Here is a 25333-nt window from a genome sequence, read left to right as displayed (position 1 = left end):
ACGCATGCAAATCAAGATTTCTAGGCTCACCAACGTAGGAAAAATGCGCTCTCACACACAAAGCCACTGAAGTCAATAAGACTACTCATGTGCATAGTTATACAATGTGTAAATACTTGCTGTATAAGGCAATTCAGAATCTAGCATTATCATCGCATATAAATTGTTCTGAACTCTATTTTGTAATCCTGAAGAGGGTAACATTTTCAGTATTAGCAATATTCATTATTAAGTAGAAATACTATGACAAGATTGAACAATTAAAAATACTTAACTTCAACATAAGTGAATGCAGCCAAATGTTATGGCATCACTACAAAAACTTGACTTACACAAAGACAAAAAACAAAAAGGCAAACTAGAGGCATTTAAATGTCACACATTTTTACTTCACCATAGAAAAATTATTGAAAGCCTTTATTTAGAAAACATACAAAATTTAGACTAATTTATAAATGTAAAGTAGTATGATGTTGGAATAAAGCAGTCTTATCTGAAAGCTAAGCATATTGCCCCTCAAATATGCATGAATATATATGTTCAGAGAAAAACATGACATAATGAAAAACAGACACACCCTAGATAGAAAAAGACAATCTGGATTCCCAGTTGCAAAATACTGTACTGTCCTAGTGCCATAAAGAGAGAGAGAGAGACTGACTTACCATTGGTTTGCCGTAAAATGGAAAACCTTGTAACTGTCTCAAAGCATTGGTGGACGATCCAAGTTCTTTAAATATGACAAAGGCCTGTCCTCTCATTTTCATCGTCTTTAAAGCCACAATGTCTACTACATGACCAAACTGTGAGAACAGCGCATACAAGGATCTCTTCAGTTCTGTTGAAAGCATAGAAAAGCCATTACTGCATATAGGTTGGACATGTCACTGTGCTTTTATAAAAGTTATCCTATTCTCAAACAGGAAGTTACAACTCTGAAATATACATATAACATGCTACTCTACTTTACTCATATAAAGTCAGAGCCAAAGCTATAAACCAAAGCCATACCACTCATATTAGGGTAGTAAGTGATGTGTGCTCTTTTTCTTATTATTCCTGATTCAAGCACATTATTAATTAAAGTAAGGCAGGTGACATGGAAAAAATCTCTTAATGCTGTCTTGCTTAACCAGTTTTTTCAAGAATTAAACGTGAATTGGAATAGGCTTTCTGGATCATCAGCCCATCCCACTGAATTGTGACAGTCAATCATTTTCATTATCTTAAGACAGTCTTAAAAGTAGGTGCAAAGTCTGGCCTTAAACATATCCAATTCACCTATGTTCATCCCCCTGCACTGAACACTTATTCTATGTATCTTAAATGCAAGAACAGTGAGGCAATACAGTACTTTCGCTCCATGCATCTGAATAAGTGAGGGTTTGTTTTTGTTTTTTTACCCACGAAAGCTTATGCCCAAATAACTCTTATTCTTTAAGGTGCTACCAGATTCCTTGTTGTTTTTTGTGGATACAGACTAACACGGCTACCCCCGATATTTGATACTTCAGTTGCTGAAGTATGTTGTTTTGTCATTGCTGAAGTCTGACAGTATCAGCTCATCATGACTCTTTAATGTTTTTCGTTTCAACTAAGGTAAAGAGAAATTATCTGACATCAATCATATTACTTTAGGGACCATAACAAGTCATGCAAGAGAAGCAGGAAGAAAAACACTCTTAGAGACAATATCTGCAAGCACAGACCAAGAAATCAGATACATATGGCCATATAAATTGATTTTTGTGTGAAGATTCTCCTAAAGTTATGTCATGAAAGTCTCCCTTTAAAAGGAATGCTCTCCTGTACACTACGGTAATGAAAAGATGTAGGTATAAAAGCTGTAGTCTAAATACAATTTGCAGTTTTACTCTTCAAAGAGTATAACCGAGTATTTTCCACAATGCCAACCTTTTGGTTTATTGGGAATATATAGTGTGTGCTATAAATGAAAGCTATGCTTAATTTGCCCACTGGAACATTCAGACTCACCATCATGTAGTGCGCGTTGTATAGAACTGCAAGGTGACACAAGAACCTCAGTGTCAACTGGCAAGGAGGTACAAAGGATTACAAGAATCTCCTGATTCTGGTATGTATATTCTGATTCACTTAAGGATGTCAGATGGGATGTCAAATGAAAGCTAGTGTCAAACTGGTCATCGATATTGTGAAAATATAGATGTCATGGAATGGTGTGTGTAAGCACCCCAAATACACCAAAAAAATCTGTTACCTACAGCCAGGCACTCAGATATCACAGAATATGCTCCAAGAAGAGTCCAGAACATATATCTGAACACTCTCAGAACCACCTTCAAACAAGGATGCTCCACCAGAGAAGCAGATAGCATCATATAATGGGCTACCCAAACACCCCAAGAGAATCTGCTTCAATACAGATATAAAACCCCCTCTCACTGTACACCCCTACTTGCCACCTAGCACCCCACACTTGAACCCATACAGGGTATCAAACAACTACAACCCACACTTTATGGCAAGGGTCAGCAACCTTTCAGAAGTGGTGTGCCTAGTCTTCCTTTATTCACTCTAATTTAAGGTTTCATGTGCCGGTAATATATTTTAACATTTTTAGGAGGTCTCTTTCTATAAGTCTATATTATATAACTAAACTATTGCATGTAAACTAAACAAGGTTTTCCAAATGTTTAAGAAGCATCATTTAAAATTAAATTAAAATGCTGATCTTACACCGCCAGCCTGCTCAGCTCGTTGCCAGCCTGAGGTTCTGTTCACCTAGGCCAGCAGCAGGCTGAGCAGGGTCTGCAGCCAGGACCCCAGACCTGGCAGGTGGGGAGGTGGGGGTCAGGGCAGAAGGCTGGGGTGTGTGGATGGTGTAGGGCAGAAGGCTGGGTGTGGGGGGAGGTCAGGGCAGAGGGATCGGACTGTGGGGGTGCAGGGCAGAGGGATGGGCGCGTGTGTTGGAGTGGAGGGGTTCAGGGCAGAGGGCTAGGAATGTGGGCAGGGGTTTGAGGGTCAGGGCAGAGGGCTGGGAGTATGGGGACTGCAGGGCAGAAAGCTGAGTGTGTATGAGGGGTCAGGGCAGAGGGCTGGGGTGCTTGGCTCGTACAGGTGCTCCCAGCCCCCTGCCCTGAGCGGCTCAAGGCAGGGGGCTGGAAGCGATATGCCCTGTTCCACCCCCTTCCCCAAGGCTCCGTCCCTACCTCTCTCTGTGTCCTCTACAGAGCTGTGTGCATGCTGCTGCTCTTCCCCCTCCCCCTTGCTAGGGTCATCAGCTGATTGGCACAGGGAAGGAGAGGGGGCGGGGCAGGAAAGCACCATGCTGGGGGAAAGAAGCAAGGGATGGGGAAGCTTGGCTGCCATAGAACGAAGCTTCTGCCTCCTGCCCCTGCAGGGGAGAGCGGTGGGACTGAGGGCCAGGACCGTGGCAGGCAGCCGCGTGCTGCTCAGAATCGGCTCGCATGCTGCAGGTTGCTGACCCCTGCTTTATGGGAACCGTATCCTGGAGAAAAACACACAAACACACTTTTCTGAACCCTCTTCAAGCTTATCATCAGAAGCAAGCTCCCCACAAACAAGGGCATGCCAGCTCAAAGTGGCACCAGACCCTGTCAGAGCAACAGATGCAAAACCTTCAGACATATCTCCACCGCTAGAGTGATCAATATCCCCCACTACACACCTATCACAACATGTGGTATACCTTCTCTGGTGCACTAACTGCCTCAACCGCAACTGTGTGTGTGAAACTAGACAATCACTAGGCTCTTGAATGAGCTCACAAAGAAAAATGATAAAAGACAGAAACACCATGTCATGTGTGGGTGAACACTTTGTGAAAACTCTGACCTTATCCTCAAAAGAAACCTGCATACTTTCAAAAGACAAGCCCAGGAGCTTAAATTCACAACTTTGCTAGACACTAAAAATCATGGACTGAATAAAGACACTGGATTTAGGCTTATTCCAACAATCTATAACCCATTGACAACTCCCCTACCTGCCTCCCCTTCTCTTCCTTTTCCCCCCCTATGATTGAAGAGGTGCTAAAGAGTTACTTTACATTGAACAGTCTCTTGATACATGTTAACTGTTCATACTAAACCATCTGTTCCACCTTGTATTTAGCTGTGCCACTCTTAGGGCTTGTCTTCATGTACAGTGCTACAGCACTTTAGCGAGGAACACTGACGTAAGAGCTTCTCCCGTCAGCGTAGTTAATCCAACTCACTGGTGGAGGCAACAGCTATGTCAATGGGAGACGCATTTGATTTTTCACACGCTTGAGCAGCATAGTTCTACCAATATAGGTCTGTAGTAAGGACCTGGCCTTAGTTAGTGTCTGGGAGATGTACAAGAGCTCTGGCAGGGCTTGAAAGCTTGTCTCTCTCTCACCAACAGCTCCAATAAACATATTACTCACTCTCCTTGTCTCTCTAATATATCCCAGGACCAACCCAGCTACATCACCACTGAATACAAACGAAGGATTGTAAGAAAAAATTTCAGAAGACTAAAAAGGAAGAGAAATACAGTAGGGGCACATCAAAGGTGTTTGCTTTATTATATTTTGGGGCAGAAAAGACACCCATGCATCCTTCACTGAGGAAGAAAAAGAACAGCACTCTTGCTCTACAAAAAAGGGGTCTCAAGTAGGGTTGGCTAAAAATACTGGAGAAAATCCTGCGTCAGATCAGCTTCTTTAGATACGAGAGTAACTTGTTAGATTAGTCTCTAGAAAGCATGTCATGATTTTGTTTTATAAATAACCGTTTCCAATATTCTTACTATTACTCAAATTTGTTCTCTGATAATAAATATATTTCCCCCACACACACACCAGAAGTATATCTAAGGCAGGGGTTCTCAAACTGGAGATTATTACATGGGAGTTTGCGAGTTATCAGCCTCCACTCCCTAAACCCTGCTATATCTCCAGCATTTATAATAGTGTTAAATATTTTTAAAAGTTTTTAATTTATGGGGGAGGGGTCGCACTCAGAGGCTTGCTGTGTGAAAGGGGTAACCAGTGCAAAAAAGTTCAAAAAAAAAATCACTGATCTAAGGTCTATGGTGTTAAGCAAAGTGATGGTCTTCTGTTGAATTTTACAAGCTGGGATGTACTGTTCCCTGGGGAATAGCAGGCCTGGTAATTTTGTGAGTGTTCAATGGATAAGAGGCTAGATTGGGGTAGTCTATTTTTTGTCAAGGTCCACATTTCTTGGTCAAGATATAGTCAAGTCTAGACTCCAGAAATTTTTTTTTAAAAAACCCACAATAAGAAAATAAAAAGATTAGAGTCCGTTCAAGAGCATCTGGTGGTCTGGATTTGGCCCATGGTCCATCTATTCGCTACCCCGGGCTAGACACTGCAGGGAACACTCCAAAGACTTTGGGCTTGGTGTGTGCCTCTAGCTAGACATACAGAGAGAGCAAGGCCTTCACGGTGGCCAGGGGGGTTGGTGGAGGCACTGGAAGTTAGTGCTTGTGTTGCCAGAGGCAGTTGGTTTCATGGAGCTGAGCCATAGCAGGGCCAAACAAGGCTGCTTCACACTAAGGGCAGGTAATGGTTAGGTGCCTCACAACCTGGAGTATTTCTTTTGCGAGAATGCTACATGCTCAGGTCTGAGACACTCAGGTTTACTAATTCAAACCTTTATTTGAACCTAAAGCATGCCTTTTGATTACAATTACTATTAAAGGAAAAAAGACAGACACATACAGAAAAAGGAAATGGCCAGTTACCCTCTGGGGCACAAGCAATCACAATGGATTTCTTCTATGAAGCTCTATCGTTTACAATCTCCAACATATTATACATATCAAAATTACATATTTATGATGATTGGAAGAGAACTAATGAAATGTTATTACTATCACATATCTTATGCAACTCATACAATATGCATGCATAAAAGGGCATAACTTTTGCTGCCCTTGCTATTTTCATGTTATTTCTCTTTTGTAATTAGTTAATTACCACTTCTCACACACCGAAGACCAGGGATCCTAGTTTTTGATTTTTTTAATAATTTTTTTTTTTTAAGTAATGTGTTTTTCTACAATTAAAATTAAACGCTAAACTTTAGTTTTCCTAGCCACAATATAAATAGGTATCAGTTGAACACAATGTTTTATTGATATAATCACAATTTTTAAGCTGACAACCAGAGCCCTGCTGCCCGAGGCTGACAGCCAATGTCCTACCTATTGTTCGATCTAATCGGTTCTGGGGCAAGATCAGATAATCAGGGTTCCACTGAGTATTTTTACAAAATGTCAAAACTAAAACTTCTCTGTAAAAACCCCCACAAATTATGTGGTTTTCAGTGGCAAGCAGATTTCTAAGATCTCTCCTGATCATGCATGCTTGACCAGACCACTTTTACCCTTTACTCGATATTAAGGACTGTTTCTCTAACTGGCTTTTGGCAACACATTGTGTGTCCCCATTGTCTTGTTTCTCTAGTTTTTCCTACTTGGCTTTCCTGACGTACATCAATATGTTCAATATCCCACTGGGGGATTTAAGAACCATGGAGACTTGCACTATGTTTGTTTAAGGGTTGTTTTTTTTTTAAATCCACTCTCTGATCCTTGCATTACTGTGTGGCAATCTTTGGGAGTTAAATTTTTAGACATTTAGCACACCACTTTACAGCAGTATTAAATCTGAATGTATAATGGTAACTAGTTACACTGGTCGCTATCAACTCTAAAATGCTTTTAGTTTCATTTACATTTTTATACCAATATACATATCCATATGGAGGATCCCAAAACACATCACCTGGCTGCCAGGTTCCATTACATAGAAACCCAGGTGGTAACCAATTACCACTGTTATTTCACTGGGTTTAGTAACACAATAATTCCACACTGTTTACATCCCATCAGGGAGTGTGTATATGAAAAAAGAACTTATCACCACTCTCGGAAAATCACATCCAGACCATCACCACTACCAGAGCCTGATCTGATAACTGACTACTCACAAGCACTGCAGTATCAATAAAGTCAGTAAAATCACTTGTATTATGAAAGACTATTCATGTACATATGGGTTTGCAAGACTAGAGCCATGAGTCTCCATCTGAAGATAAACGCAAGATTCAGTGGAACTACCCACACAACCAAAAATTATTTACATTCATAAGGGTTTGTAGAATTGGATCCTAACAGAAGAAAGCCAGAAAGTTTAAAAAAAAAACCCACCCAAACAGGCATTAAGACTTACACTTTGTTCTGAATTTACCAATTTTAACTTCTTCCCCTTTGGCAGTAGTTAAGCATAGAGATCTTAAATTTATATCTTCTGACTGCTTTGGTTATAATTATTTATTTTATTACAGTAGTACCTAGAGATCAAAACAGATTGGGATTCTATTGGGCTAGGCATAGCACAAACATGCTAACATTACAAGATTACTAGTGCATTTTATGTCTAGATTGTATTTCTAGAAGACAGAATAGTATATTTTTACTCAGACAGCTTTCCCAACACACTGATGAAAAACATGAACTTTAAATTATTCATACCCTCTTTTTTAATGTTGTCATTTATATTATTGATATAAATGGTATGGTTTGGTCTGATATCCATCTTCTAACTTGCTTATACAAGAGCCTAGAAAAAAAGAAACAAGCACAATGTGTTAAAATATTCACATTTATGAAGATAATTCATAATTATTATTGAGTTTTTGTTTGTTTAGGTCAAACAGGTGTTGCCAGAATCAGCCTATATAAGACAGGATCACAACTGTCTCACTCAACAGTGAAAAAGAAGCAATTTCTAGTACACAGGTTTTAAAGCTATACATTTTTCATATACTAACAAAGGTCCACCACCTCTCAAGGTACAGAAAGATACGGCCTACTACAAGGAAAGAACCAAGCTCTGCATGGGCAGGAGTTGTACCACGTTCATCCCCACACAGCTCTTTCACTGCCCTTTTCATCAATAACACTCTGAAGTGTTTACCATCCCTATCACCTTCATATATAAACATCGATGCCCCCCACCGCCCGCACGGACCCACCACACTGCATGACCCCAACTGTCAGTTCCTCCAAGCGCAGCCCCCAATGTCAAAAACTGCCCTGCATGCACCACAGCCCGCCCTCAACGCACCCCCCCTGCACACAGCCCGCCCTCACCAAGGCAGGCCCCTCTGCCAAATCACAGCCCGCTCGTGCCAGCGGCAGCCCCCCTCCTGCACAAGCCGCCCTCCAAGCGGCAGCCCCGCCCCTAATGCACCACACGCCGCCCCTGTCCAAGCGCAGGCCCCCTCTCCTGCAACAGGCCCGCGCCCCTCAAGCGCAGCCCTCCTCCTGCACCCAAGCCCGCCCCCCAAGCGCAGCCCCCCCCCTCAACACACCCGCCCATATCACATCACACGCCTCCCACACACCCCCCATACACCACAGCCAGCCCCCCTCATGCAGCCCGCCCACGCGCCCAGCCACCTTGGCCCGTTGCCCCACACTCGGCTCTGAGGAATTCACAGCTCGTAGCTATTCTGGGCCAATCCCGACCGCGGCTGGATGAGCCTGTCCGCCCGCCAGCCGAGGCAGGCTCAGCGCTCCTGCCCCCAAAGAGGAGAACCCCAGATACCTCCCCGGACACAGGCACGGGGTCTCCCGCGCAGCATCGCCCAGCAGAGGGGCAGACAAACCCTTCCCTCACCCGGCTGCACTCGCTGCCCGCGCGCCTTCCCAGCGCCGCACGCCGCACCCTGACACGTGACCTCACGTACTCAGGCAGAAGAGTCGAGCTTATGCACAATCGACATATCGCGCACCCAATCATCGATGCGCTCTTCTCCCTTCCCCCCAGCGCACGTGTGCGCCTTAACAGGGGCTGGACGGGAGAACAGGGGGAGGCCTGAGCGCGATGGCTGTTCTTGTGTTTCCACACGTGCCTGTGGGGCTCACGTGGGCAAGGGTTGGGTGTAGCAAGACCCCCAAGGCCCTGTCAGGGCAAATAGGAGCCTGCTGCCGACCAAGGCTCTGTCTCCGGGTGGGTCCTATGGGTGGCGTTGCTCCCTGCCTGCCCAGAGCCTGTTGTGCCTCGCCCCCCTTCAGCCCCATCGTTGCACAGCCTCGCTGCTAGGGCTACCACGGAGGTTGGCGGTAGTTCCCTAGAGAAGCCAATTTAGACATGCACAGGCACCAAGTGTGGAAGAACAGGCTGGGGTAGTGCTACTGGAACGAGCCAGGGTGAACAGGAGCCAGCTTGCCCCGTGGTGCTGCTGTGAAAAAGTCTGATGTCACTCGGAGGTGTTTTAGCAGGTGTGGTGCATGTAGGACATGTCCTGCTCTATTGGCACTAGAGCAGACCCAGCTGCAGTACTATGTCTGATTCTCTGTGCCACACTGTAGGACAGATGTGGATGAATTGAAGCGTCCGGAAGAGAGCAACAGAAATGATAAAAGGTTTAGAAAACCTGACCTATGAAAAAAAGTTAAAAAAACAGACATACTTAGGCCTTGCTTTTGTGGACCCCCTTTAAATGCTCCAACAGCTTCATGGCGTTTCAAATAGGCCCAGTGTGCCTATTGTCCTCCTTTAGTCTTTTAAACTTCAGCTATTTCGTTTTAGGTCACATGCCTGCTTCTAGTCATGTGCCTTATCGCAAATTGCACGTATGGCTTCAAGGCAACAGACAAGGGAGCCCCAGGATCAGGAAGGGACTTGGTTTTCTGCACTTGTTAGCTGGAAAAGCCTGAGAGAGATAGCTGCCCGGGAGGTGGTTGTGGGGGAAATCTTGTGTGGGGAGAGAGCTGATGCCTCTATGGGATGGTGATACTGTTATGGGTTGCTTTGCATCTTCATTAATGGCAGTACTAAGTGGAACTGTGTTGTTGCATGGAGGGGGAGTCCACCTTTCCTAACTGGTGCATTGGTTATGATCCCCAGCATATAGTGAGATATTGTGCTCTATCGGTAATTGGGGGTACATTTTTACTTCAATGTACATTTTAAACAGGGCATATAGGGTGCTCAGAATCAGGGATTACTCAAGGGTTTCTTTTCCATGGGTCCAGATGTTGATGATGTCATCAACGTAGGGCAAGTAGAGTAGGGGCATTCAGGGATGAGAGCTAAGGAAGCGTTGCTCTAAATCAGCCATAAAAATGTTGGCATACTATGGGGCCATTCAAGTACCCGCAGCAGTGATGCTAACTTGAAGGCATGTATTGTCCCAAGATGTGAAATAGTTGTGAGTGAGGACAAAGTCCAGCCACCAGGTTTGGCATATAACTAGTTCACAAAACCGGAGGTGATGTTCTGGAAATTCACAGGGGCGAGTGTAGGGAAATCACCGCACCAAGTCCAGGCCCCTTCTGACGCCTGACAGACCCTCCCTCCCAGTCCTGCTCTGCACGGACCAGGCTCGGACCGCTCCTGAGAGACACCACTCCGCACGAGCAGCTCCTGCTGAGGGCAGGACGGCAACCGGCAGCCTGCGCTCGCTGTAACGTAGCGGACTTGGCCCTAACGTTGCTAGTAGCGAAAGCCCCGCCTCCCAAGATGGCGGCTCCAGCCCCACCCCTCCCCTCGCGCAGACATTGCCTTCGGCCCCGGCTGACGAGCACGCGCGAGAGAGGCGGTCTCCGGTGACGTCACGCGCCGCTCTAGCTTGGTCCCTCCCCTCTTTCTCCTGTAGGCCCTGGAGTGCAGGGAGGCTGGGGCGGTGCGTTCTGGAAGCTTCGCGGCGGGGATCGTTAGTGCGGGCGGGCCAGGCTGATCCGTCTCCATCCAGAGCTTAGCAGCAGCGGGGCGCGGAGGAGTCGCCATGCCGGAGAACGCGGGATCCAGAGCTTTCACGGGCGGCAACGGGGGCCGCAAAAGAAGCGCCTACCAGGACCGGGACAAGCCCGCGCAGATCCGCTTCAGCAACATCTCTGCCGGCAAAGGTGCGGCCTGCCCGGGAGGGGCTGTGGCGGGGCGGGAGAGGGAGCGGCTCGGCCTGCCCCGGGGAGGCTGTAGCGGGGCTGGGGTAGGGGAAGAGCGGCCTGCCCGAGGGAGGTCGTAGCGGGGCTGCGGGGGCGGGCTGGCCTGGCGAGGCGAAGGAAGGGGACTGAGGGAATCTTTCTCCCCTAGCTCAGGGCGGGGGAGGGTCTCCGGGGATCGGCTCGCTCGCTGTCCTTTTCCTTCTCCTGCCTCTGTGTGGGGAATATGAGGATGTTGCAGCTTCTTCCGAAAGTCGTTGATTCCCCTCAGCCCCATAGTCGGGGGGGAGGGGGCCAGGAGGCGCTCCCATCACATGGCCCCTGCCCCTCCCCCCCGCACTCATTGTGATGAATTCTGGGGTAGTCGGGGCCATTCGCTGTCAGGCTGGCTCGGCGCTCCCCCGGCATTTGAAGGCGGTTCAGTTTTGCTCCATCATTGTGTACGGTTTCCCTGTTCATGTGGGCCTGACAGCTTCAGGCACAGCCGCTGGGCCAGTTCTCCCCTTTAGTGAACAGAGCATGGGCCGTTTCTGTTGGGAAGAGTCTTTTTTACCCGATAGACTTGTTCGTGGTTTGTTTTTTTTGTTGTTTTTTGCTAGTGTGATGGTTTTATTTAAATGTAACTTTGTAGTGCCAGGATCAGAAGCTGGTGGGAGGGAAAGGCTATAGGTGGCTATTGACACAAGTCCTGGTCAGAGTATCTGGAGAAAAAGCATTGTAACCCACTATCGTATGAGTGAAACCCTTCAGCATTTTTAAGCCTATGTGTCATGTAGTATCATTAGTACCCCCAATGGATTTTAAAATACTTCATACAAATCAAGTGTTGATTGTGTTTATTTACATCCCAGGGTCTGGTCTACACTACAAAGTTTTGTCAGCAAAAGTTATGCCACTTTAATTAAAGCACTTTAATTAAAAGTACTGTTGCATGTCCATACTATCTGCTTGTGTCGACAGAGCGCCACACTAACAGCTGTGGCATCGACACAGAGCAGTGCACCTTGGTACCTATCCCACTGTGCAACTGGCCGCAGGGTGCTTTGGTAAGGATTTGGCCGCAGGGTGCTCTTGGGGCAGGTACAACTTCATATGATCCCTGTTTCTCAATCCCATGGTTCCAGGGGCGCCCTAGTAGATTGTGAGCTGCTTTTTCAATGGAAGTGTGTAGGGAGAGGAGAGTGGTGTGTCTGAGGCACGGGAGACAGCAGGCTGGCCAACCTTTCCTGTGGGACAGGAACCCCCCTCATCAGCCCCACCTCTGCACAGCTGTCTGAAGAAGTTCCTTCTACCTGTGTATAGTTCTGATTCCCTTTGAGCTCTTCCACAGCCTCCTCAGCTGCTGGGAGCAACTCTGTGAGCTCTCTCTGCTGAGGAATGTCAAAGCAGCACAGCAATCTGCCTCATCTCGCCCCCCTCCCCCTGCCCCCTTGCAGCAGCAGTCTACCTGCCCCTGTGTTACTAGTGTAGGGCAGAACAGAAGCATTTCATGGTAATGATTTACTCTTTGTTCCCCAAATGCAGCAGCATGCTCAGCTCTCAGATACTTCCCAGAGCTTTGAAAGGGAAGGAGCGCATGCCTGCAGGGTGGCAAAGATCAAAACAGTGAGCAGAGTGGTCAGGGCAGGCATAATGGGATACTGGTAGAAGCCAGTTATGTGGACAAAACAAACAGCAGTGTCTACACTAACGCTTTGTCACTTTAACTTTGCGGCAAAAAGTTTTATGCTTCTCATTGAGGTGGCTTTAATTTGTTGGCAAGACAGCAGAGTTTTGCTGCCAAAATAGCATTGTAGTGTGTACACCCGTTTTGTAGGCAAAAGGCAGCTTTTGGTGACAAAACTTTGTACTGTACACAAGGCCCAGATGTTAGAATCAACCATGAATGCCATACCCTTTATTTTTTCCTAAGTGTATTTATGCCATATCAGTAAGTTTTTCAGTCTTTTTTAATAAACTAGTAAGACTTTTTTAATAAAGTGGAACTAAATGGCTCCATGTGAGAGTTTCAGAGTTGTTTGTCCTTTTCTGCACAGAAGAACTGATTATGTTCAGATTGTTAAAGTTTGTTGTAAATTTCCTTAGCATTTACCAGTTTTAATTTAAAGCTGAATGTCAGTGACTGTTGCATAATAGCATCTCATTTTCACTTCCTCTTCAGCGGTTGCTGATGCTATTAGAACAAGCCTTGGACCAAAAGGAATGGATAAAATGGTAAGCTTTGAGACAAATGTCTAATTTATTTTTAAAACCAATTATAAATACTTAAGCAAATTTCAACATTTTTTTACAAGAATAGTTTCCTAGTTGTTTTTTTGTATTTGCTAATCATCAAGATAACTTCTAGTTACATGAATATGTATTGATGATTGTTGTTGGAAAAGGCAATACACTGAAACGTTAATAGTAGTAAGAAGTCCTTTGGTTTAAAGGGAACATCAAATATTTTATGGATCTTAATGTTAAAAAATGTCTTCTGCATCTAAGCTCATAAATAAGGCTACGTTTTAGTCATGAGTATTTTTATTAAAAGTCATGGACAGGTCATAGGCCGTAAACAAAAATTCATGGCCCATGACTTGTCCATGATTTCTACTATATACCCCTGACTAAACCTTGGGAGGGCTGGGCGGGCTCCCTACCAGGCTCCACACCTCCCTGGAAGCGGCAACAGCCTCTTTGCTCAGCTCCTAGGTGGAGGTGTGACCAGCCAGCTCTGCATGCTGCCTCTGCCCCAAGCAATGGCTCTGCAGCTCCCATTGGCTGGGAACCATGGCCAGTAGGGGTGGTGCCAGCAGGTGGTGGCAGTGCGCAGAGCTGTCTGGCCACACAGGGCTGGCTCCAGAGTTTTTGCTGCACCAAGCGGCTCCCCCCAAAAAAAGCCAAGATCGGCAGCAGCTCTACCGCTGCTGCTTCATTCTTCAGCAGCAGGCTCTTCCCTCCAAGAGGGAGTGAAGGACCCGCTGCCAAAGAGCTGGATATGCTGTCCCTTCCCTTTGGCCGCCCCGAGCACCTGCTTGCTGCTCTGGTGCCTGGAGCTGGCCCTGTGGCCACACTTCCGCCTAGGAGCTGAGTGAGGGGAATGTCACAGCTTCTGGGAAACCCCCTAGGTAAGCACTGCCCAGAGCCCACCTCGCCCTGTCCCATGTCCCAACCCCCTGCCCCTCCTACACCCAAACTCCTGATGGGGGAGGGGTGGCTGGATACTGCCCCAGCAGTGGCTGGTGGAACTGGCCCAGGGGCTGCCCGAGCTGCTCAGGCAGTCCCCTGTCCAAGTACACTGGCCACTGCAGAAGTCATGGAATCAGTGACCTCCTTGACAAACTGTCAGCCTTAGTTATAAATATGTGGTGAGTTTTTTTTGTTTTTTTTTTCCCCTCAGATTCAAGATGGTAAAGGAGATGTGACAATTACAAATGACGGTGCAACTATTCTGAAACAAATGCAGGTTCTACATCCTGCAGCCAAAATGGTAAGTAACTTTCAGCTTGTAAACCAGTATATCCCAACCTGGTTGGCAGAAGAATCTGAGGAGGTACAAGATTAGTTCAGGATGTTCGTGGAGCTGAGGAGAGGATAAATGTGGTTCTAGAAAGCTGCAGGGCACTAAATTACACTGGTGTTGTGGCAGTGCGAGTCTGCAGTGCACTGAAGTTCTCTGCCCTTGATGCTCTTTACATGAATCTTGGGGGTGGGGACAGCCTAAAATCCAAACTTCAAGTGATGGTTTGGGTGGAATGCAGTAATTAAGCTTTATGTACTCTGCACAACAGTGGTTTATAGGAGGATTCTTAGATTCTAATTAACTGACAGTAAACTGGGCATGTTTACTCTAATCCTTGTCATAATGTCATGGGTTAAAGTTATACCTTGGGACAAGGAGATGTTGGTAACATTGCCTGTATAAATGAGCAGTGTTGCTGATCAGTCAAGAAGCAAGGAATTTCCTGCTGTATGGACCTCAGAGGACACTATGTTCTATATTGTTTATACACAGGTATGGGCTAAAATATGTGTTTGTACCTTTTATGACCATGGAAAAAGATATATATGCACAAAATTAAGGAGAACCAATCTGTATATTTAAAGTTAATAAGTAAAACCACTCTTTATACAATCCCCAGTGGAATATTAAATATTTTTCCTTCTTAATTAAGTACCAGTGGTGCATAAAAATAACTGGTTCCAATAAATCATGTCACAAGTTCTCAGACTGTCTTTATTTAGTTAGTAGAGCTGTCCAAGGCACAAGATATTGAGGCTGGTGATGGCACCACATCTGTCGTTGTCATTGCTGGTGCTCTCTTGGATGCCTGTTCCAGACTTCTTCAGAAGGGTACGTTTTACTGCTTGGCTTTAATAAAAGGGGAAAAGGGAAGATGCCTGGAAGAGTTAATTATATAAAACTGAATATTAATAAGATTGGTTTTTGGTTAATGAAAGTCCATTAATTGTATAACTTCTTAGTGGTAAAACACTAATTTGAAAAGTAACTCAGAAGAGTTTTGTTTCTGTACTTGTTAATGTCTTATTTCTGGTGGCAATCTCAAATCATTTAGCTTCATGTTTTTGAGCTCGAATCTGCTTCCAGTATTACGGATCAAGTATAGCTATTAAAGGTATTTCGGTATTCCGAAATTTTTTTTAGGTAATGGTTCGTGATGGGTGAAATAGTGTGGTATGAAGAAATTAACCCACAATTTGGAGCTAGGAACTCTTGCTGGGCTTTGAGCAGATCACCTAGTCTTTATTTTTTGTAAAACAGAGATTTATTTATTATTATCAGGACTGTTGAGAGGATTGATGTTTGTAAAAGGCTTGGAATGTGTGAAGCAGTATAAATTCTTGTGAAGACTAGCGGTTCTGCTGTACTTACAGGGCAGGAGAGCCATGTCAGCTCTTAACCCTACTATCACAAAAGTACAGTAGGCACATGAGAAGTAGTCCACTGATACTGTGCAATACCCAGATAGCGAGGAACAGGGTTATTCAGCACAAACCTGGCCTTTTTGAAAGGTAAGCTTGCAGTAATGTGCTGAATTCCCCTTTGTCCTCTCCTTAATTTCTCAAACAGCAGAATAAATATGTAGCAATATCATTTTTCAAATAAAATTATTCAGTTATCTTGAAACCTTTTGAAACTGGGGAGAAATTACCATAGAATAGTAAAAAGGATCCCAATCAAAATCTGTTTTCAGGCTTGGTAGTATTGAGTTTGCATGTTTAGTGGGCAATTATAGCAGCGATTTCCAATCTTTCTTACACCCACCCACTCCCCCTTTGTGCTTGACATCTGGAGTTATTACCAGTGTACCCTTACAGCATTCCTTGCAGTTATTGCCTTATTTTGTCAGTTTCTGTCCTCTTCTTTTTTTCCTTCTTTTCTTCCTATTTTCACATTCTCATTTTTGTTCATCCTGCCTCATTTCTTGTCCCACCTCCCAAAGGCTCTGCTCTCTTTTCTTCCCTCTTTACTGCTGCCAGCTGCCCATTCTCTCTAAACTTTCTCCCACTGCTGGTGCTAGCCAGCAATACTGTCTGCAGCCGGTCTCTTGCTATAAAAGCAAGAAGTACGCTTTACAGGAAGCGTGTGTGTAACACCAAGAGCAGAAGTAGGGGATGTGTAGCTGGTATTGGCAACCAAAGCAGTTCCTTGTGACAAGGCAAAGGGATATTGGGTGCATCCTAAAGTTGCCTGGGAAACCCCTTTGTAGGTGATGGGGCACCATAAAGAACAACTGTTAAGGTTCCTTAGGTCTGAATCCTGTTTTGTTCGTAAATGTTTTATAAACATAATATGAATATATTTGTTTTCATAACGCTCTTAAAACTGATGAATACGGTTTTGTGGGATGTAAGTATTTGGGCTTCAAACACTTCAGGGAGATAATGAGAATTAATAAGTAAAATTGAGATTAGTTCACTTTCATTATTCAAGTAGAGAAAACTACAAATAATAAAACTGTTTCTGTTGAAATGTTAGTTTTAGATAATTTGTCACTATCAGTCCAAAAATCAAAGGGTATTGTAAGAAAATAAGAATGGCCCAACTGGGTCAGACCAAAAGTCCATCTAGCCTAGTATCCTGTCTTCTGACAGTGGCCAGTGCCAGGTGCCCCAGAGGGAGTGAACAGAACAGGTAATCAAGTGATCCATCCCCTGTCGCTCATTTCCAGCTTCTGGCAAAAGTTGAAGCTTGGATGAGATTGTAAGTGGAATGAACCAGCTTCTAAAATTTAAAGAAAATCAAATGATAAAGTTAAGTGAACAATTAGCCTGAAAACTTGAATTTAAATTTCTAATAGGAATCCATCCCACCATCATTTCGGAGTCATTCCAGAAAGCTTTGGATAAGAGTATTGAAGTCTTGACCGACATGGGACAGCCAGTTGAACTAAGCGACAGAGAAACCTTGCTAAATAGTGCAACTACTTCACTGAATTCAAAGGTAGTAATTATCCAGTTAGTAGGGGTGAATGGGGGGGTTATTCAGCCTAATTTCTGTGTAAATTAACTATGTGTGTTCATGAGTATTGTTTTACACATTTTCCCACTCTTCGTATGTCATTTGTCCCTTTGTTCTATATTTCTGTAGTGTTTAGCAAAATGACTTCTCTAGGTGCTCCCATAATACAAACAATAAATACCGATTTTTTTAAATCCAGTAATTCATTCATTTATTAGCTGTTTTCAGATCTTCTTTGAACTAGACTGTTTTCTTTGTACTGACTTGTTTTGTGTGGTTTATATTATTGTTTCATATGTGCTAGATTAATAGGGACAATAGATAATTTCAGTAACTGTTCCTGGTCATCTAGCATGCAGACTTTTCATGATGCTGCAGTTGATTGATGCTGACAGAACAAGAAATAGTGGTCTCAAGTTGCAGTGGGGGAGGTTTAGGTTGGATATTAGGAAAACCTTTTTCACTAGGAGGGTGGTGAAGCACTGGAATGGGTTACAGTACCTAGGGAGGTGGTGGAATCTCCTTCCTTAGAGGTTTTTAAGATCAGGCTTAACAGAGCCCCGGCTGGGATGGTTTAGTTGGGAATTGGTCCTGCATTGAGCAGAGAGTTGGACCAGATGTCCTCCTGAGGTTCCTTCCAACCCTGATATTTTTTAATTCTATGATTCGCATTTACTCGCAACCTAAAAATTTAACTGAATTTAATCTTAGTCACATTTCAGTCTGAAATTTTTATCTATTATATTTAGGTAACACTTAAGATTAATAAAACTGAATACAGACTAACATGGCTGCTACTCTAAAACTGAAAGAACAGTGAAAAAAATTGTCCCCTCTTTCAGTTGGCTTACTTTGGGCATTTAACGTCATCTTGTGTGTAGTCCATTACACTATTTCCTCTGTCCATGTGGGTTTTTCATACTGCACTGGGGAGAAACTTTTTTTAAACAGTCATTTTAAGCCTAACTCCCCAAATTGTCAGGGAAAGCTCCCAAAAGCAGCTTACTTCTGTTCCCTAAAAAGATGAGATTTCACGTTTACTATGCCTTTAAATGCAAAGACTATGAAGACACAATTTTCTTATAGTTATGATTCAAAAGTGTAATAGAAGTTTATTTAAAAAATGTTTTCTCCATATCTGAAGAATATTGCAGTTGATTACAAGCTTTACCTACCATATCTGCTCTCTGACCCTGTTTGCAAAATCCATGCTGTTCTTTTATGTCAAGTTAAATGTTTTCTTATTTGCTTTTTTTTAATGGGGGAGGGGAGAGCCAGAGATCATGACATCCCCTGATCAGCACAGAAGAGGGGCCTGCATGCACAGATCTTACCCTTCTATTGTGGAAGTGATGTTGGTTGCCTTTGTGGCACAATCCGTCTCCTCTGCAGGGTCCCAGGAAGAGCTTTCCGACACCAGAATCTATAGAGAAGGAAGGGGTTTGGGAGGGTCCACACTGGCAGCAGAGGAGATGTATACATGAGTCACTTTCCCCATGGGTCCTGTAGAGTCTATGCAAAAAAAGAATAATGTGGACCCAGGCTGTACTTCCTTTTCTCTAGAAGTCACTGTGCATTGGGGAATTCATTTTAAAGGCAATTCCTTGGGATGACTGAAGACAAAGAGGGGTCTTCCTCCAACAGAAAAATGTGGAGCAGAGCTCTGAGGTTCCCTTCAATGTTCTGTCTGTGTGCCAGCTCGCAATACCACTCACTCAAATTTGGTCCGGCCACCCCCTCCATGGTGGGGGATGGACAAGCCAAATTCAAGTGCTGTTGCGACCCCGTGAGTAAGTGGGAAGGCTTGCTGTACCCTCTATAAAGTTTGATGTGCCTGCCCCCCAATTGAGAACGACTGTGCTAGGCCTGAGCATAGGTTTTTACCACAGAAGCAATTGTTCTATCTTTTATTGGTAACCCAGCATGTACGAGTAATACTACAGTAATAAACTGCTCATTGGAAGGGAAAATATGAAGAAATTAGATTTCATTTTCAAACTATATAGGGTTATAAGCACAAAAGAAAAGGAATGAGATTATGAATGGCTTGCTAGTGTAATTTTGAAATTGGTATTTTCTTAATTTTGATTATGCCACTTAGTTGTAAGTGTTCTTCCGCACACTAAGTTTATTTATCTTAATTAAATCCCTTTAGGTTGTATCTCAGTATTCTAGTCTCCTTTCTCCAATGAGTGTGGATGCAGTGATGAAGGTGATTGATCCAACTACAGCTAGCAGTGTAGATCTTAGAGACATTAAAATTGTTAAAAAGCTTGGGTAAGTAGCAATCCATATCTAGCAGTTCTGTTAATTTACAGTAACTTGTCCAACTTTTAAAAATTGTTTCCTTAAAATATTAAATTAATGTTTTACTACTCTTGTTTCCAGTGGAACAATTGATGATTGTGAACTGGTTGAAGGACTAGTCCTCACTCAGAAGCTGGCAAATACTGGTGTAACTAGAGTGGAAAAAGCCAAGATTGGACTCATTCAGTTTTGCTTGTCTGCTCCAAAGACTGATGTGAGTTAACCTGATCCTGCTGAATTTAATATCATCTTTGTGCATGGGGATTTACATGTAATTAGACAATGAAGAAAAAAAATACTCCTTAGGGCTTGTCTACGCTGCAGAAGCCATCGCTGTAATTCAGTCGGCTTTTGGTGTCCACACTGCCCTCCTTCTGCTGGTGGTGTGCATCCTCACCAGTAGCACTTGCACTGACTGAAGTGGGGCATTGACAGATGTGTGGGACTCACAGCAGGAGCCTCCCACCTACCAGCGGGATGACAGTCTGAGCGGTGAGCCTGGCATCAGTTTCATGGTGCTCTCTGTCTCAGAGCAGCAGGTCAGGGCTCACAGCTGGAGCTCTATGCTGTGAATTTGAGCCCCACACTGGCCTCACAGCTGAGGCTGTCACCCCGGGGTGGGGGCTCCAGCTTTGGGCCTGGCACCCGGCTGACAGCTGTGTGAGGGCCAGCTTAGCCCAGTATTGAGCCTGCCAGCATTGAAATTAACATTCTTGTCAGTTTTGTGTGAGCTCAGCAACCATGAAAGTGACAAGAATGACAGCCAACAGCCCAAGTAAGTTGCGTCACCCTAACTACAGGAACATAAGTGCTATGTCTCATGAAGGTAGAGTTCTGATGTCAGTTAGCAGGCCATATACTTTGGCGGAAGCAGCATTCTAGTGTAGACACTGGCATAATTACATCAATGTAAACTGCCTTGTGTTAACCTAAATCTAGTGTAGACCAAGCCTAAGTCTGTTACAGTCACACATAACTTTCCTGTTCCACAAATTATATCAGAACCCCATTAGTTTTAAACTTATCATGTAGGCTGTAACTTAAAACCACAAGTGCTTGTATTGGAACATTAAAATGTGTATAGATGCAATGGTATAGTCAGTCTTGTTTGCCTTACATCACAACTGCACTGAATAATAGAAACAGCATGAACAACAAGAAATGTACTTCTGAGCTTACATTCAATAACTTTTGAAGACATTAAATATTTTTCTCTTTTATAGATGGACAACCAGATTATTGTTTCTGACTATGCTCAAATGGACAGAGTATTGCGTGAAGAGAGAGCCTACATTCTAAACTTAGTTAAACAAATTAAAAAGGCTGGATGCAATGTGCTGCTCATTCAGAAGTCTATTCTACGGTATGCTAACTGCCTGAAAAAATAACACTTCTGTTTCCTAAGTAACTATTAGATTAAAGCATTGGTACTCTTCATAAGCTGAAGCTGAATTGTAACACTAACATCAAGGGAGGAAATTTCAAAAACTGGTTCCTTCTGAAGCCCCTGTATTTTCAGTGAGCATGCAGATTCTGTCACACACCCTCTGAACAATAACATACCTCCGACTTCACAATTTTTGTTGTTTTTTTTATAAGCCAATACTGAAATTCTTCAGTGGATTTTTATTACTATGACAAAAATCCTAATTATAACTAATAATCACATGCTAGCACTATTGGTTTTATAGTGTTGTGCATTCACTTTTTGAACTGTCTTTGATTTTAGGGATGCTCTTAGTGATCTAGCGCTACATTTCTTGAACAAAATGAAGATCATGGTGGTTAAAGATATCGAAAGAGAAGACATTGAATTTATATGTAAGGTAAGGAAGTGTTTTGTTTAAATAGCTGTGCTGAAGGATATCTGTACCCTGTCACTACTATATAGCTTAAATGGACCATAACGCCTTGTTTTATTGGAGTGGACTTTGTGAACCCTCCCGTCCCTACACACATACAGACACATACCTCTCTCTCTCCCTCCCCTGTGTGTGTGCTCATGCGCGCGTGCGCGCACACACCCACACACGCACAAAACGTATGAATAAACAGGATAAATATCTCCAAAAAACTTAATTATACTCTCATTCCCTTTTATCTCCAAGAAATATAGCAAATGGTCAGGCTCTGGGGGGAGGGGTGGGGGACAGTAGGGAATCTATATTAAAGCAGTTGTGAACCAACTATAATGTATAGAAAAGTACACTAAACTGTATATTTTGCCTGTTTAACTTGTTCCTGTAGACAATTGGAACCAAGCCAGTTGCTCACATTGATCAGTTCACTGCTGATACATTGGGATCTGCTGAATTGGCAGAGGAAGTCAACCTAAATGGTTCTGGGAAGCTAATAAAGGTAAAGTACAGAAATTAACATCTTCTTTGCTGATTATAAGATAATAATATAATTTTAAAGGGTGGTACCTCAAAACTTGCCTGTTCTAAAAATTTCAGCTCTCATTCATTTCTAGATTTTTCTGTAGTATGCAACAGTATTTACTTCTATTATCATTTTGTATTGCTATAGCACAGAGGACCCCTAGTCATGGACCCCTCATTGTGCTAGATGCTGTACAAATGCAAAACAAAAAGACAGTCCCTGTCCCTGTAGGCTTACTTGATTGTATTGACTTTGTAAACTTAGTGTGGTTTACCAGAGCTCAGTCTCTGTTAGGTAACTGAATATGTCAAGTCTCGGGCCTTAATCCAATATAACTTTCATTCCCTGATAATGGGTAATGTCCTAGGTTTTAAGTTTCCTTACTATTTTTTGTTTTGGTTTGGGGTTTTTTGGTCCAACTATGTTTCTATGTTATAGATTACAGGCTGTGCAAGCCCTGGAAAAACTGTTACAATTGTGGTACGTGGATCCAACAAACTAGTAATGGAAGAAGCTGAGCGTTCCATTCATGATGCTCTGTGTGTCATACGTTGTTTAGTTAAAAAAAGGTAATACTTCCTATTATGTAATGGTTTCATATACCAATAATACAGTAAACTGTAATCACTTAAACATTTGTCAAAGGCCACAGCTTGTATTTTTTTAATAACATTTTACTTTTTTTTGTTTTCCCTCAGAGCTCTAATTGCGGGAGGTGGAGCACCAGAGATCGAATTAGCACTGCGCTTGAATGAGTATGCTCGCACTTTGAGTGGTATGGACTCTTACTGTGTCCGTGCATATGGAGATGCAATGGAAGTCATCCCATCTACACTGGCTGAAAATGCAGGCCTTAACCCTATTTCTACTGTAACAGAGCTGAGAAACAGACATGCACAAGGAGAGAAAACAGCAGGCATTAATATCAGAAAGGTAATATACAAAAGGATTATACATCTGTGATGATAAATTAAAATGTTCAGTTCTTTTTAAGCAAAATTAATTGAGAATAAAGACAGATAAAGGTTGCCCAAGACTGTCCTCCGTCAACCTCCCGTATCATTGCAACATAACAATTGAGCATTTTTATGGTCCGAGACACCAGATAACCAGTACTTTTAAAAACTAATTAGAAGAACTGGTTAGAAATCTTTTCAGAAATTTTTTTTGATGGTAAATACCCTTTTTCAAAAATTAAATATTTCAACTGAAAACTTCAACCCAGCTCTCCACCTCACCTGCAGCCTGGATGCCTCTCTTGTCATCTTTCAGATGGGCAGCCAACAAGCCAAAAAATTCTGTGTTGTCCTGAAATGGAATTTTTCAGAATTTCTGTCCCATGAGAAATTTCACAGTTTTTATTTTTTGTCCTAAATGGGACAATATCTTGTTCCAAAAACATCAATTTTCCATGGGTTAGAAATTGTATTTTCCAGCCATCTTTGCTAGTTAGCAATTTATTTGTCTGCTAAAAGTCTCAGGTGCACTCAGAAAATTGTGTGTGTAGGTGTGTAGAGAGGATGAGTTCCAGACTCTGCCATGACATCCAGTGCAATGGTACTTTCAGTAGTTCTCTTTTTAAAAAAAAAAAAAAAAAAAAAAAGCCATAAGAACTAGAGTATCACTTGTTTTTTTAAATATTTTTAGATGCATGAGCACAGGATGTACCCACCAGGGAAAATATCTGCTCAGTCCGCTGCTGTGAGCTGGCCTATTTTTTGACACCCTCCCCTTTGCTTCCTTAGTAGCTTGGAGTATCTAGTTTCTTGCCTGGGCATTGGACCAGACGGTACCATTGGGTGGGCATAGCTTCACAAGTATCTGGTGTTGAGTGGATTTCCTGAGTATTGCGACATAAATTTTATACCACAGCATTCCTGCTGGGGACTGAATGGGTTCAAATGAACTGTACATGGCCATCTGCTCATAAAGTGTTTTTTTTTCTCTTTAAACTATGGTAGGCAGGGGGGCTACTGGGGATAATTTACAGGTATGTTTAAATCAGATTTGTGGCATCTGCTTTTATACAAACTGAGGATACAGTTCTGGTTCTGTAGGGTGGAATTTCCAATATCCTGGAGGAGTTAGTGGTCCAGCCTCTGTTGGTGTCTCTCAGTGCTCTGACACTAGCTACAGAAACTGTCCGTAGTATTCTTAAGATTGATGATGTGGTAAGTCATATTTTTGACTATTACTTTCGTGTTCTGTTTAATATTACTTTACAGTGCTGCAAATAAGATATATCCCTTATGTTAAGGATTTGTATTTAAAGTAAATATTTTACAATTATTGTATTTCTTACCCTTATATTCCTAGGAGTTATATGCCATTTACATGTAATTCATCAGTCTTCTGATAACTGAAACTATGAAAAATGAAACAATCCTTGTGGGAAAACAGTAACCAAAACCAAATATTGGTAAATACAGCAGCCAGCTTAAAGTACAGAATACAAAAGGATTAGATATGGAGTTGTATCTTTAAAGTGAGGGATGTTGATAATTGTTTCCCATCCACATGCCTGATCATGTTAACTTGTCTTTGCAGGTGAACACTCGATAAGGTGACTAAAGGAAATGACAGTACAGGCGAGAGTACCACAGCATAGTTTGGAGTAAGTGATTCTGTGAAGAAACCAATGTCAAGCATTCTGCTAAAACCCACTTAAGTTTATGTACTTTTATCAACTTAATTTAATAAAATCTCTGGTTTCAAGAGGCAAACTTTGTTTGTAAATGAAGGTGCAGTATTCTATAACTGAAACTTGGCATTAAAAACTCTCACCAGAGTAGTACTAAAACAAATTAAAATGTTACCACTTTTGCGCTATATTAAATCATGCACATTCATTCACACTAATCCTGTTTTGATAAGTAAGAAATCTTCAGTGCAAGTTGTTAGCTTCTGTAATATCTAGTTTGAAATAATTCTCTTACTATGGAATCTTAGCAGTAACTGCAGTACCTCAGAGCTGTTTTCCTCCAAAGGTTGTCCAAAACAGAGTAATATTTCCTATCCAGAAATCCTGACAAACATCTATCCTCTTACTCAGGCAGTTGCTACAGCCACTAGGGTGCATGCAAGTATAGGATTGTACTGTGCCTTATAATTTCAAATGTAGATTTCTTTCTGCAAATGTCTCATCATCCATTAATGCGTATATACAAGTGTGTTTCCTCTCAGTCTACAGCCCTTCAATAAACTTCATTGTAGTTCAGCTACCTAGAACAA

The 25333-nt window shown here is 42.9% G+C and overlaps 2 protein-coding genes across 2 annotated transcripts in view; one reads left to right on the top strand and one right to left on the bottom strand.

Moving 5' to 3' along the window:
- SNRPB2 (small nuclear ribonucleoprotein polypeptide B2) overlaps positions 1-25333 on the bottom strand; it is a 198802-nt gene that overhangs the window by 12385 nt on the left and 161084 nt on the right. The window contains exons 2-4 of the mRNA XM_032790463.2: positions 8678-8708; positions 7528-7615; positions 666-838 (exon numbers count right to left, since the gene is read on the bottom strand). Of these exons, the coding sequence (XP_032646354.1) occupies positions 666-838; positions 7528-7591 (237 nt within the window). The 5' untranslated portion in view covers positions 7592-7615; positions 8678-8708. The remainder of the gene's footprint in view (positions 1-665; positions 839-7527; positions 7616-8677; positions 8709-25333) is intronic.
- Positions 10627-24825, top strand: CCT4 (chaperonin containing TCP1 subunit 4). The gene is made up of 14 exons (XM_032790466.2): positions 10627-10911; positions 13109-13161; positions 14330-14419; positions 15175-15283; positions 17253-17395; positions 19569-19690; positions 19802-19934; positions 20944-21083; positions 21450-21546; positions 21968-22078; positions 22541-22671; positions 22801-23035; positions 24160-24273; positions 24650-24825. Exons 1-14 carry the CDS (start codon positions 10791-10793, stop codon positions 24662-24664), a joined length of 1614 nt encoding a protein of 537 aa, XP_032646357.1. The 5' UTR covers positions 10627-10790; the 3' UTR covers positions 24665-24825.

This window comes from Chelonoidis abingdonii, chromosome 3, assembly GCF_003597395.2.
Source record: "Chelonoidis abingdonii isolate Lonesome George chromosome 3, CheloAbing_2.0, whole genome shotgun sequence".
Taxonomy (NCBI): Eukaryota; Metazoa; Chordata; order Testudines; family Testudinidae; genus Chelonoidis; species Chelonoidis abingdonii.
This window is presented reverse-complemented; position numbering and strand designations above follow the sequence as displayed.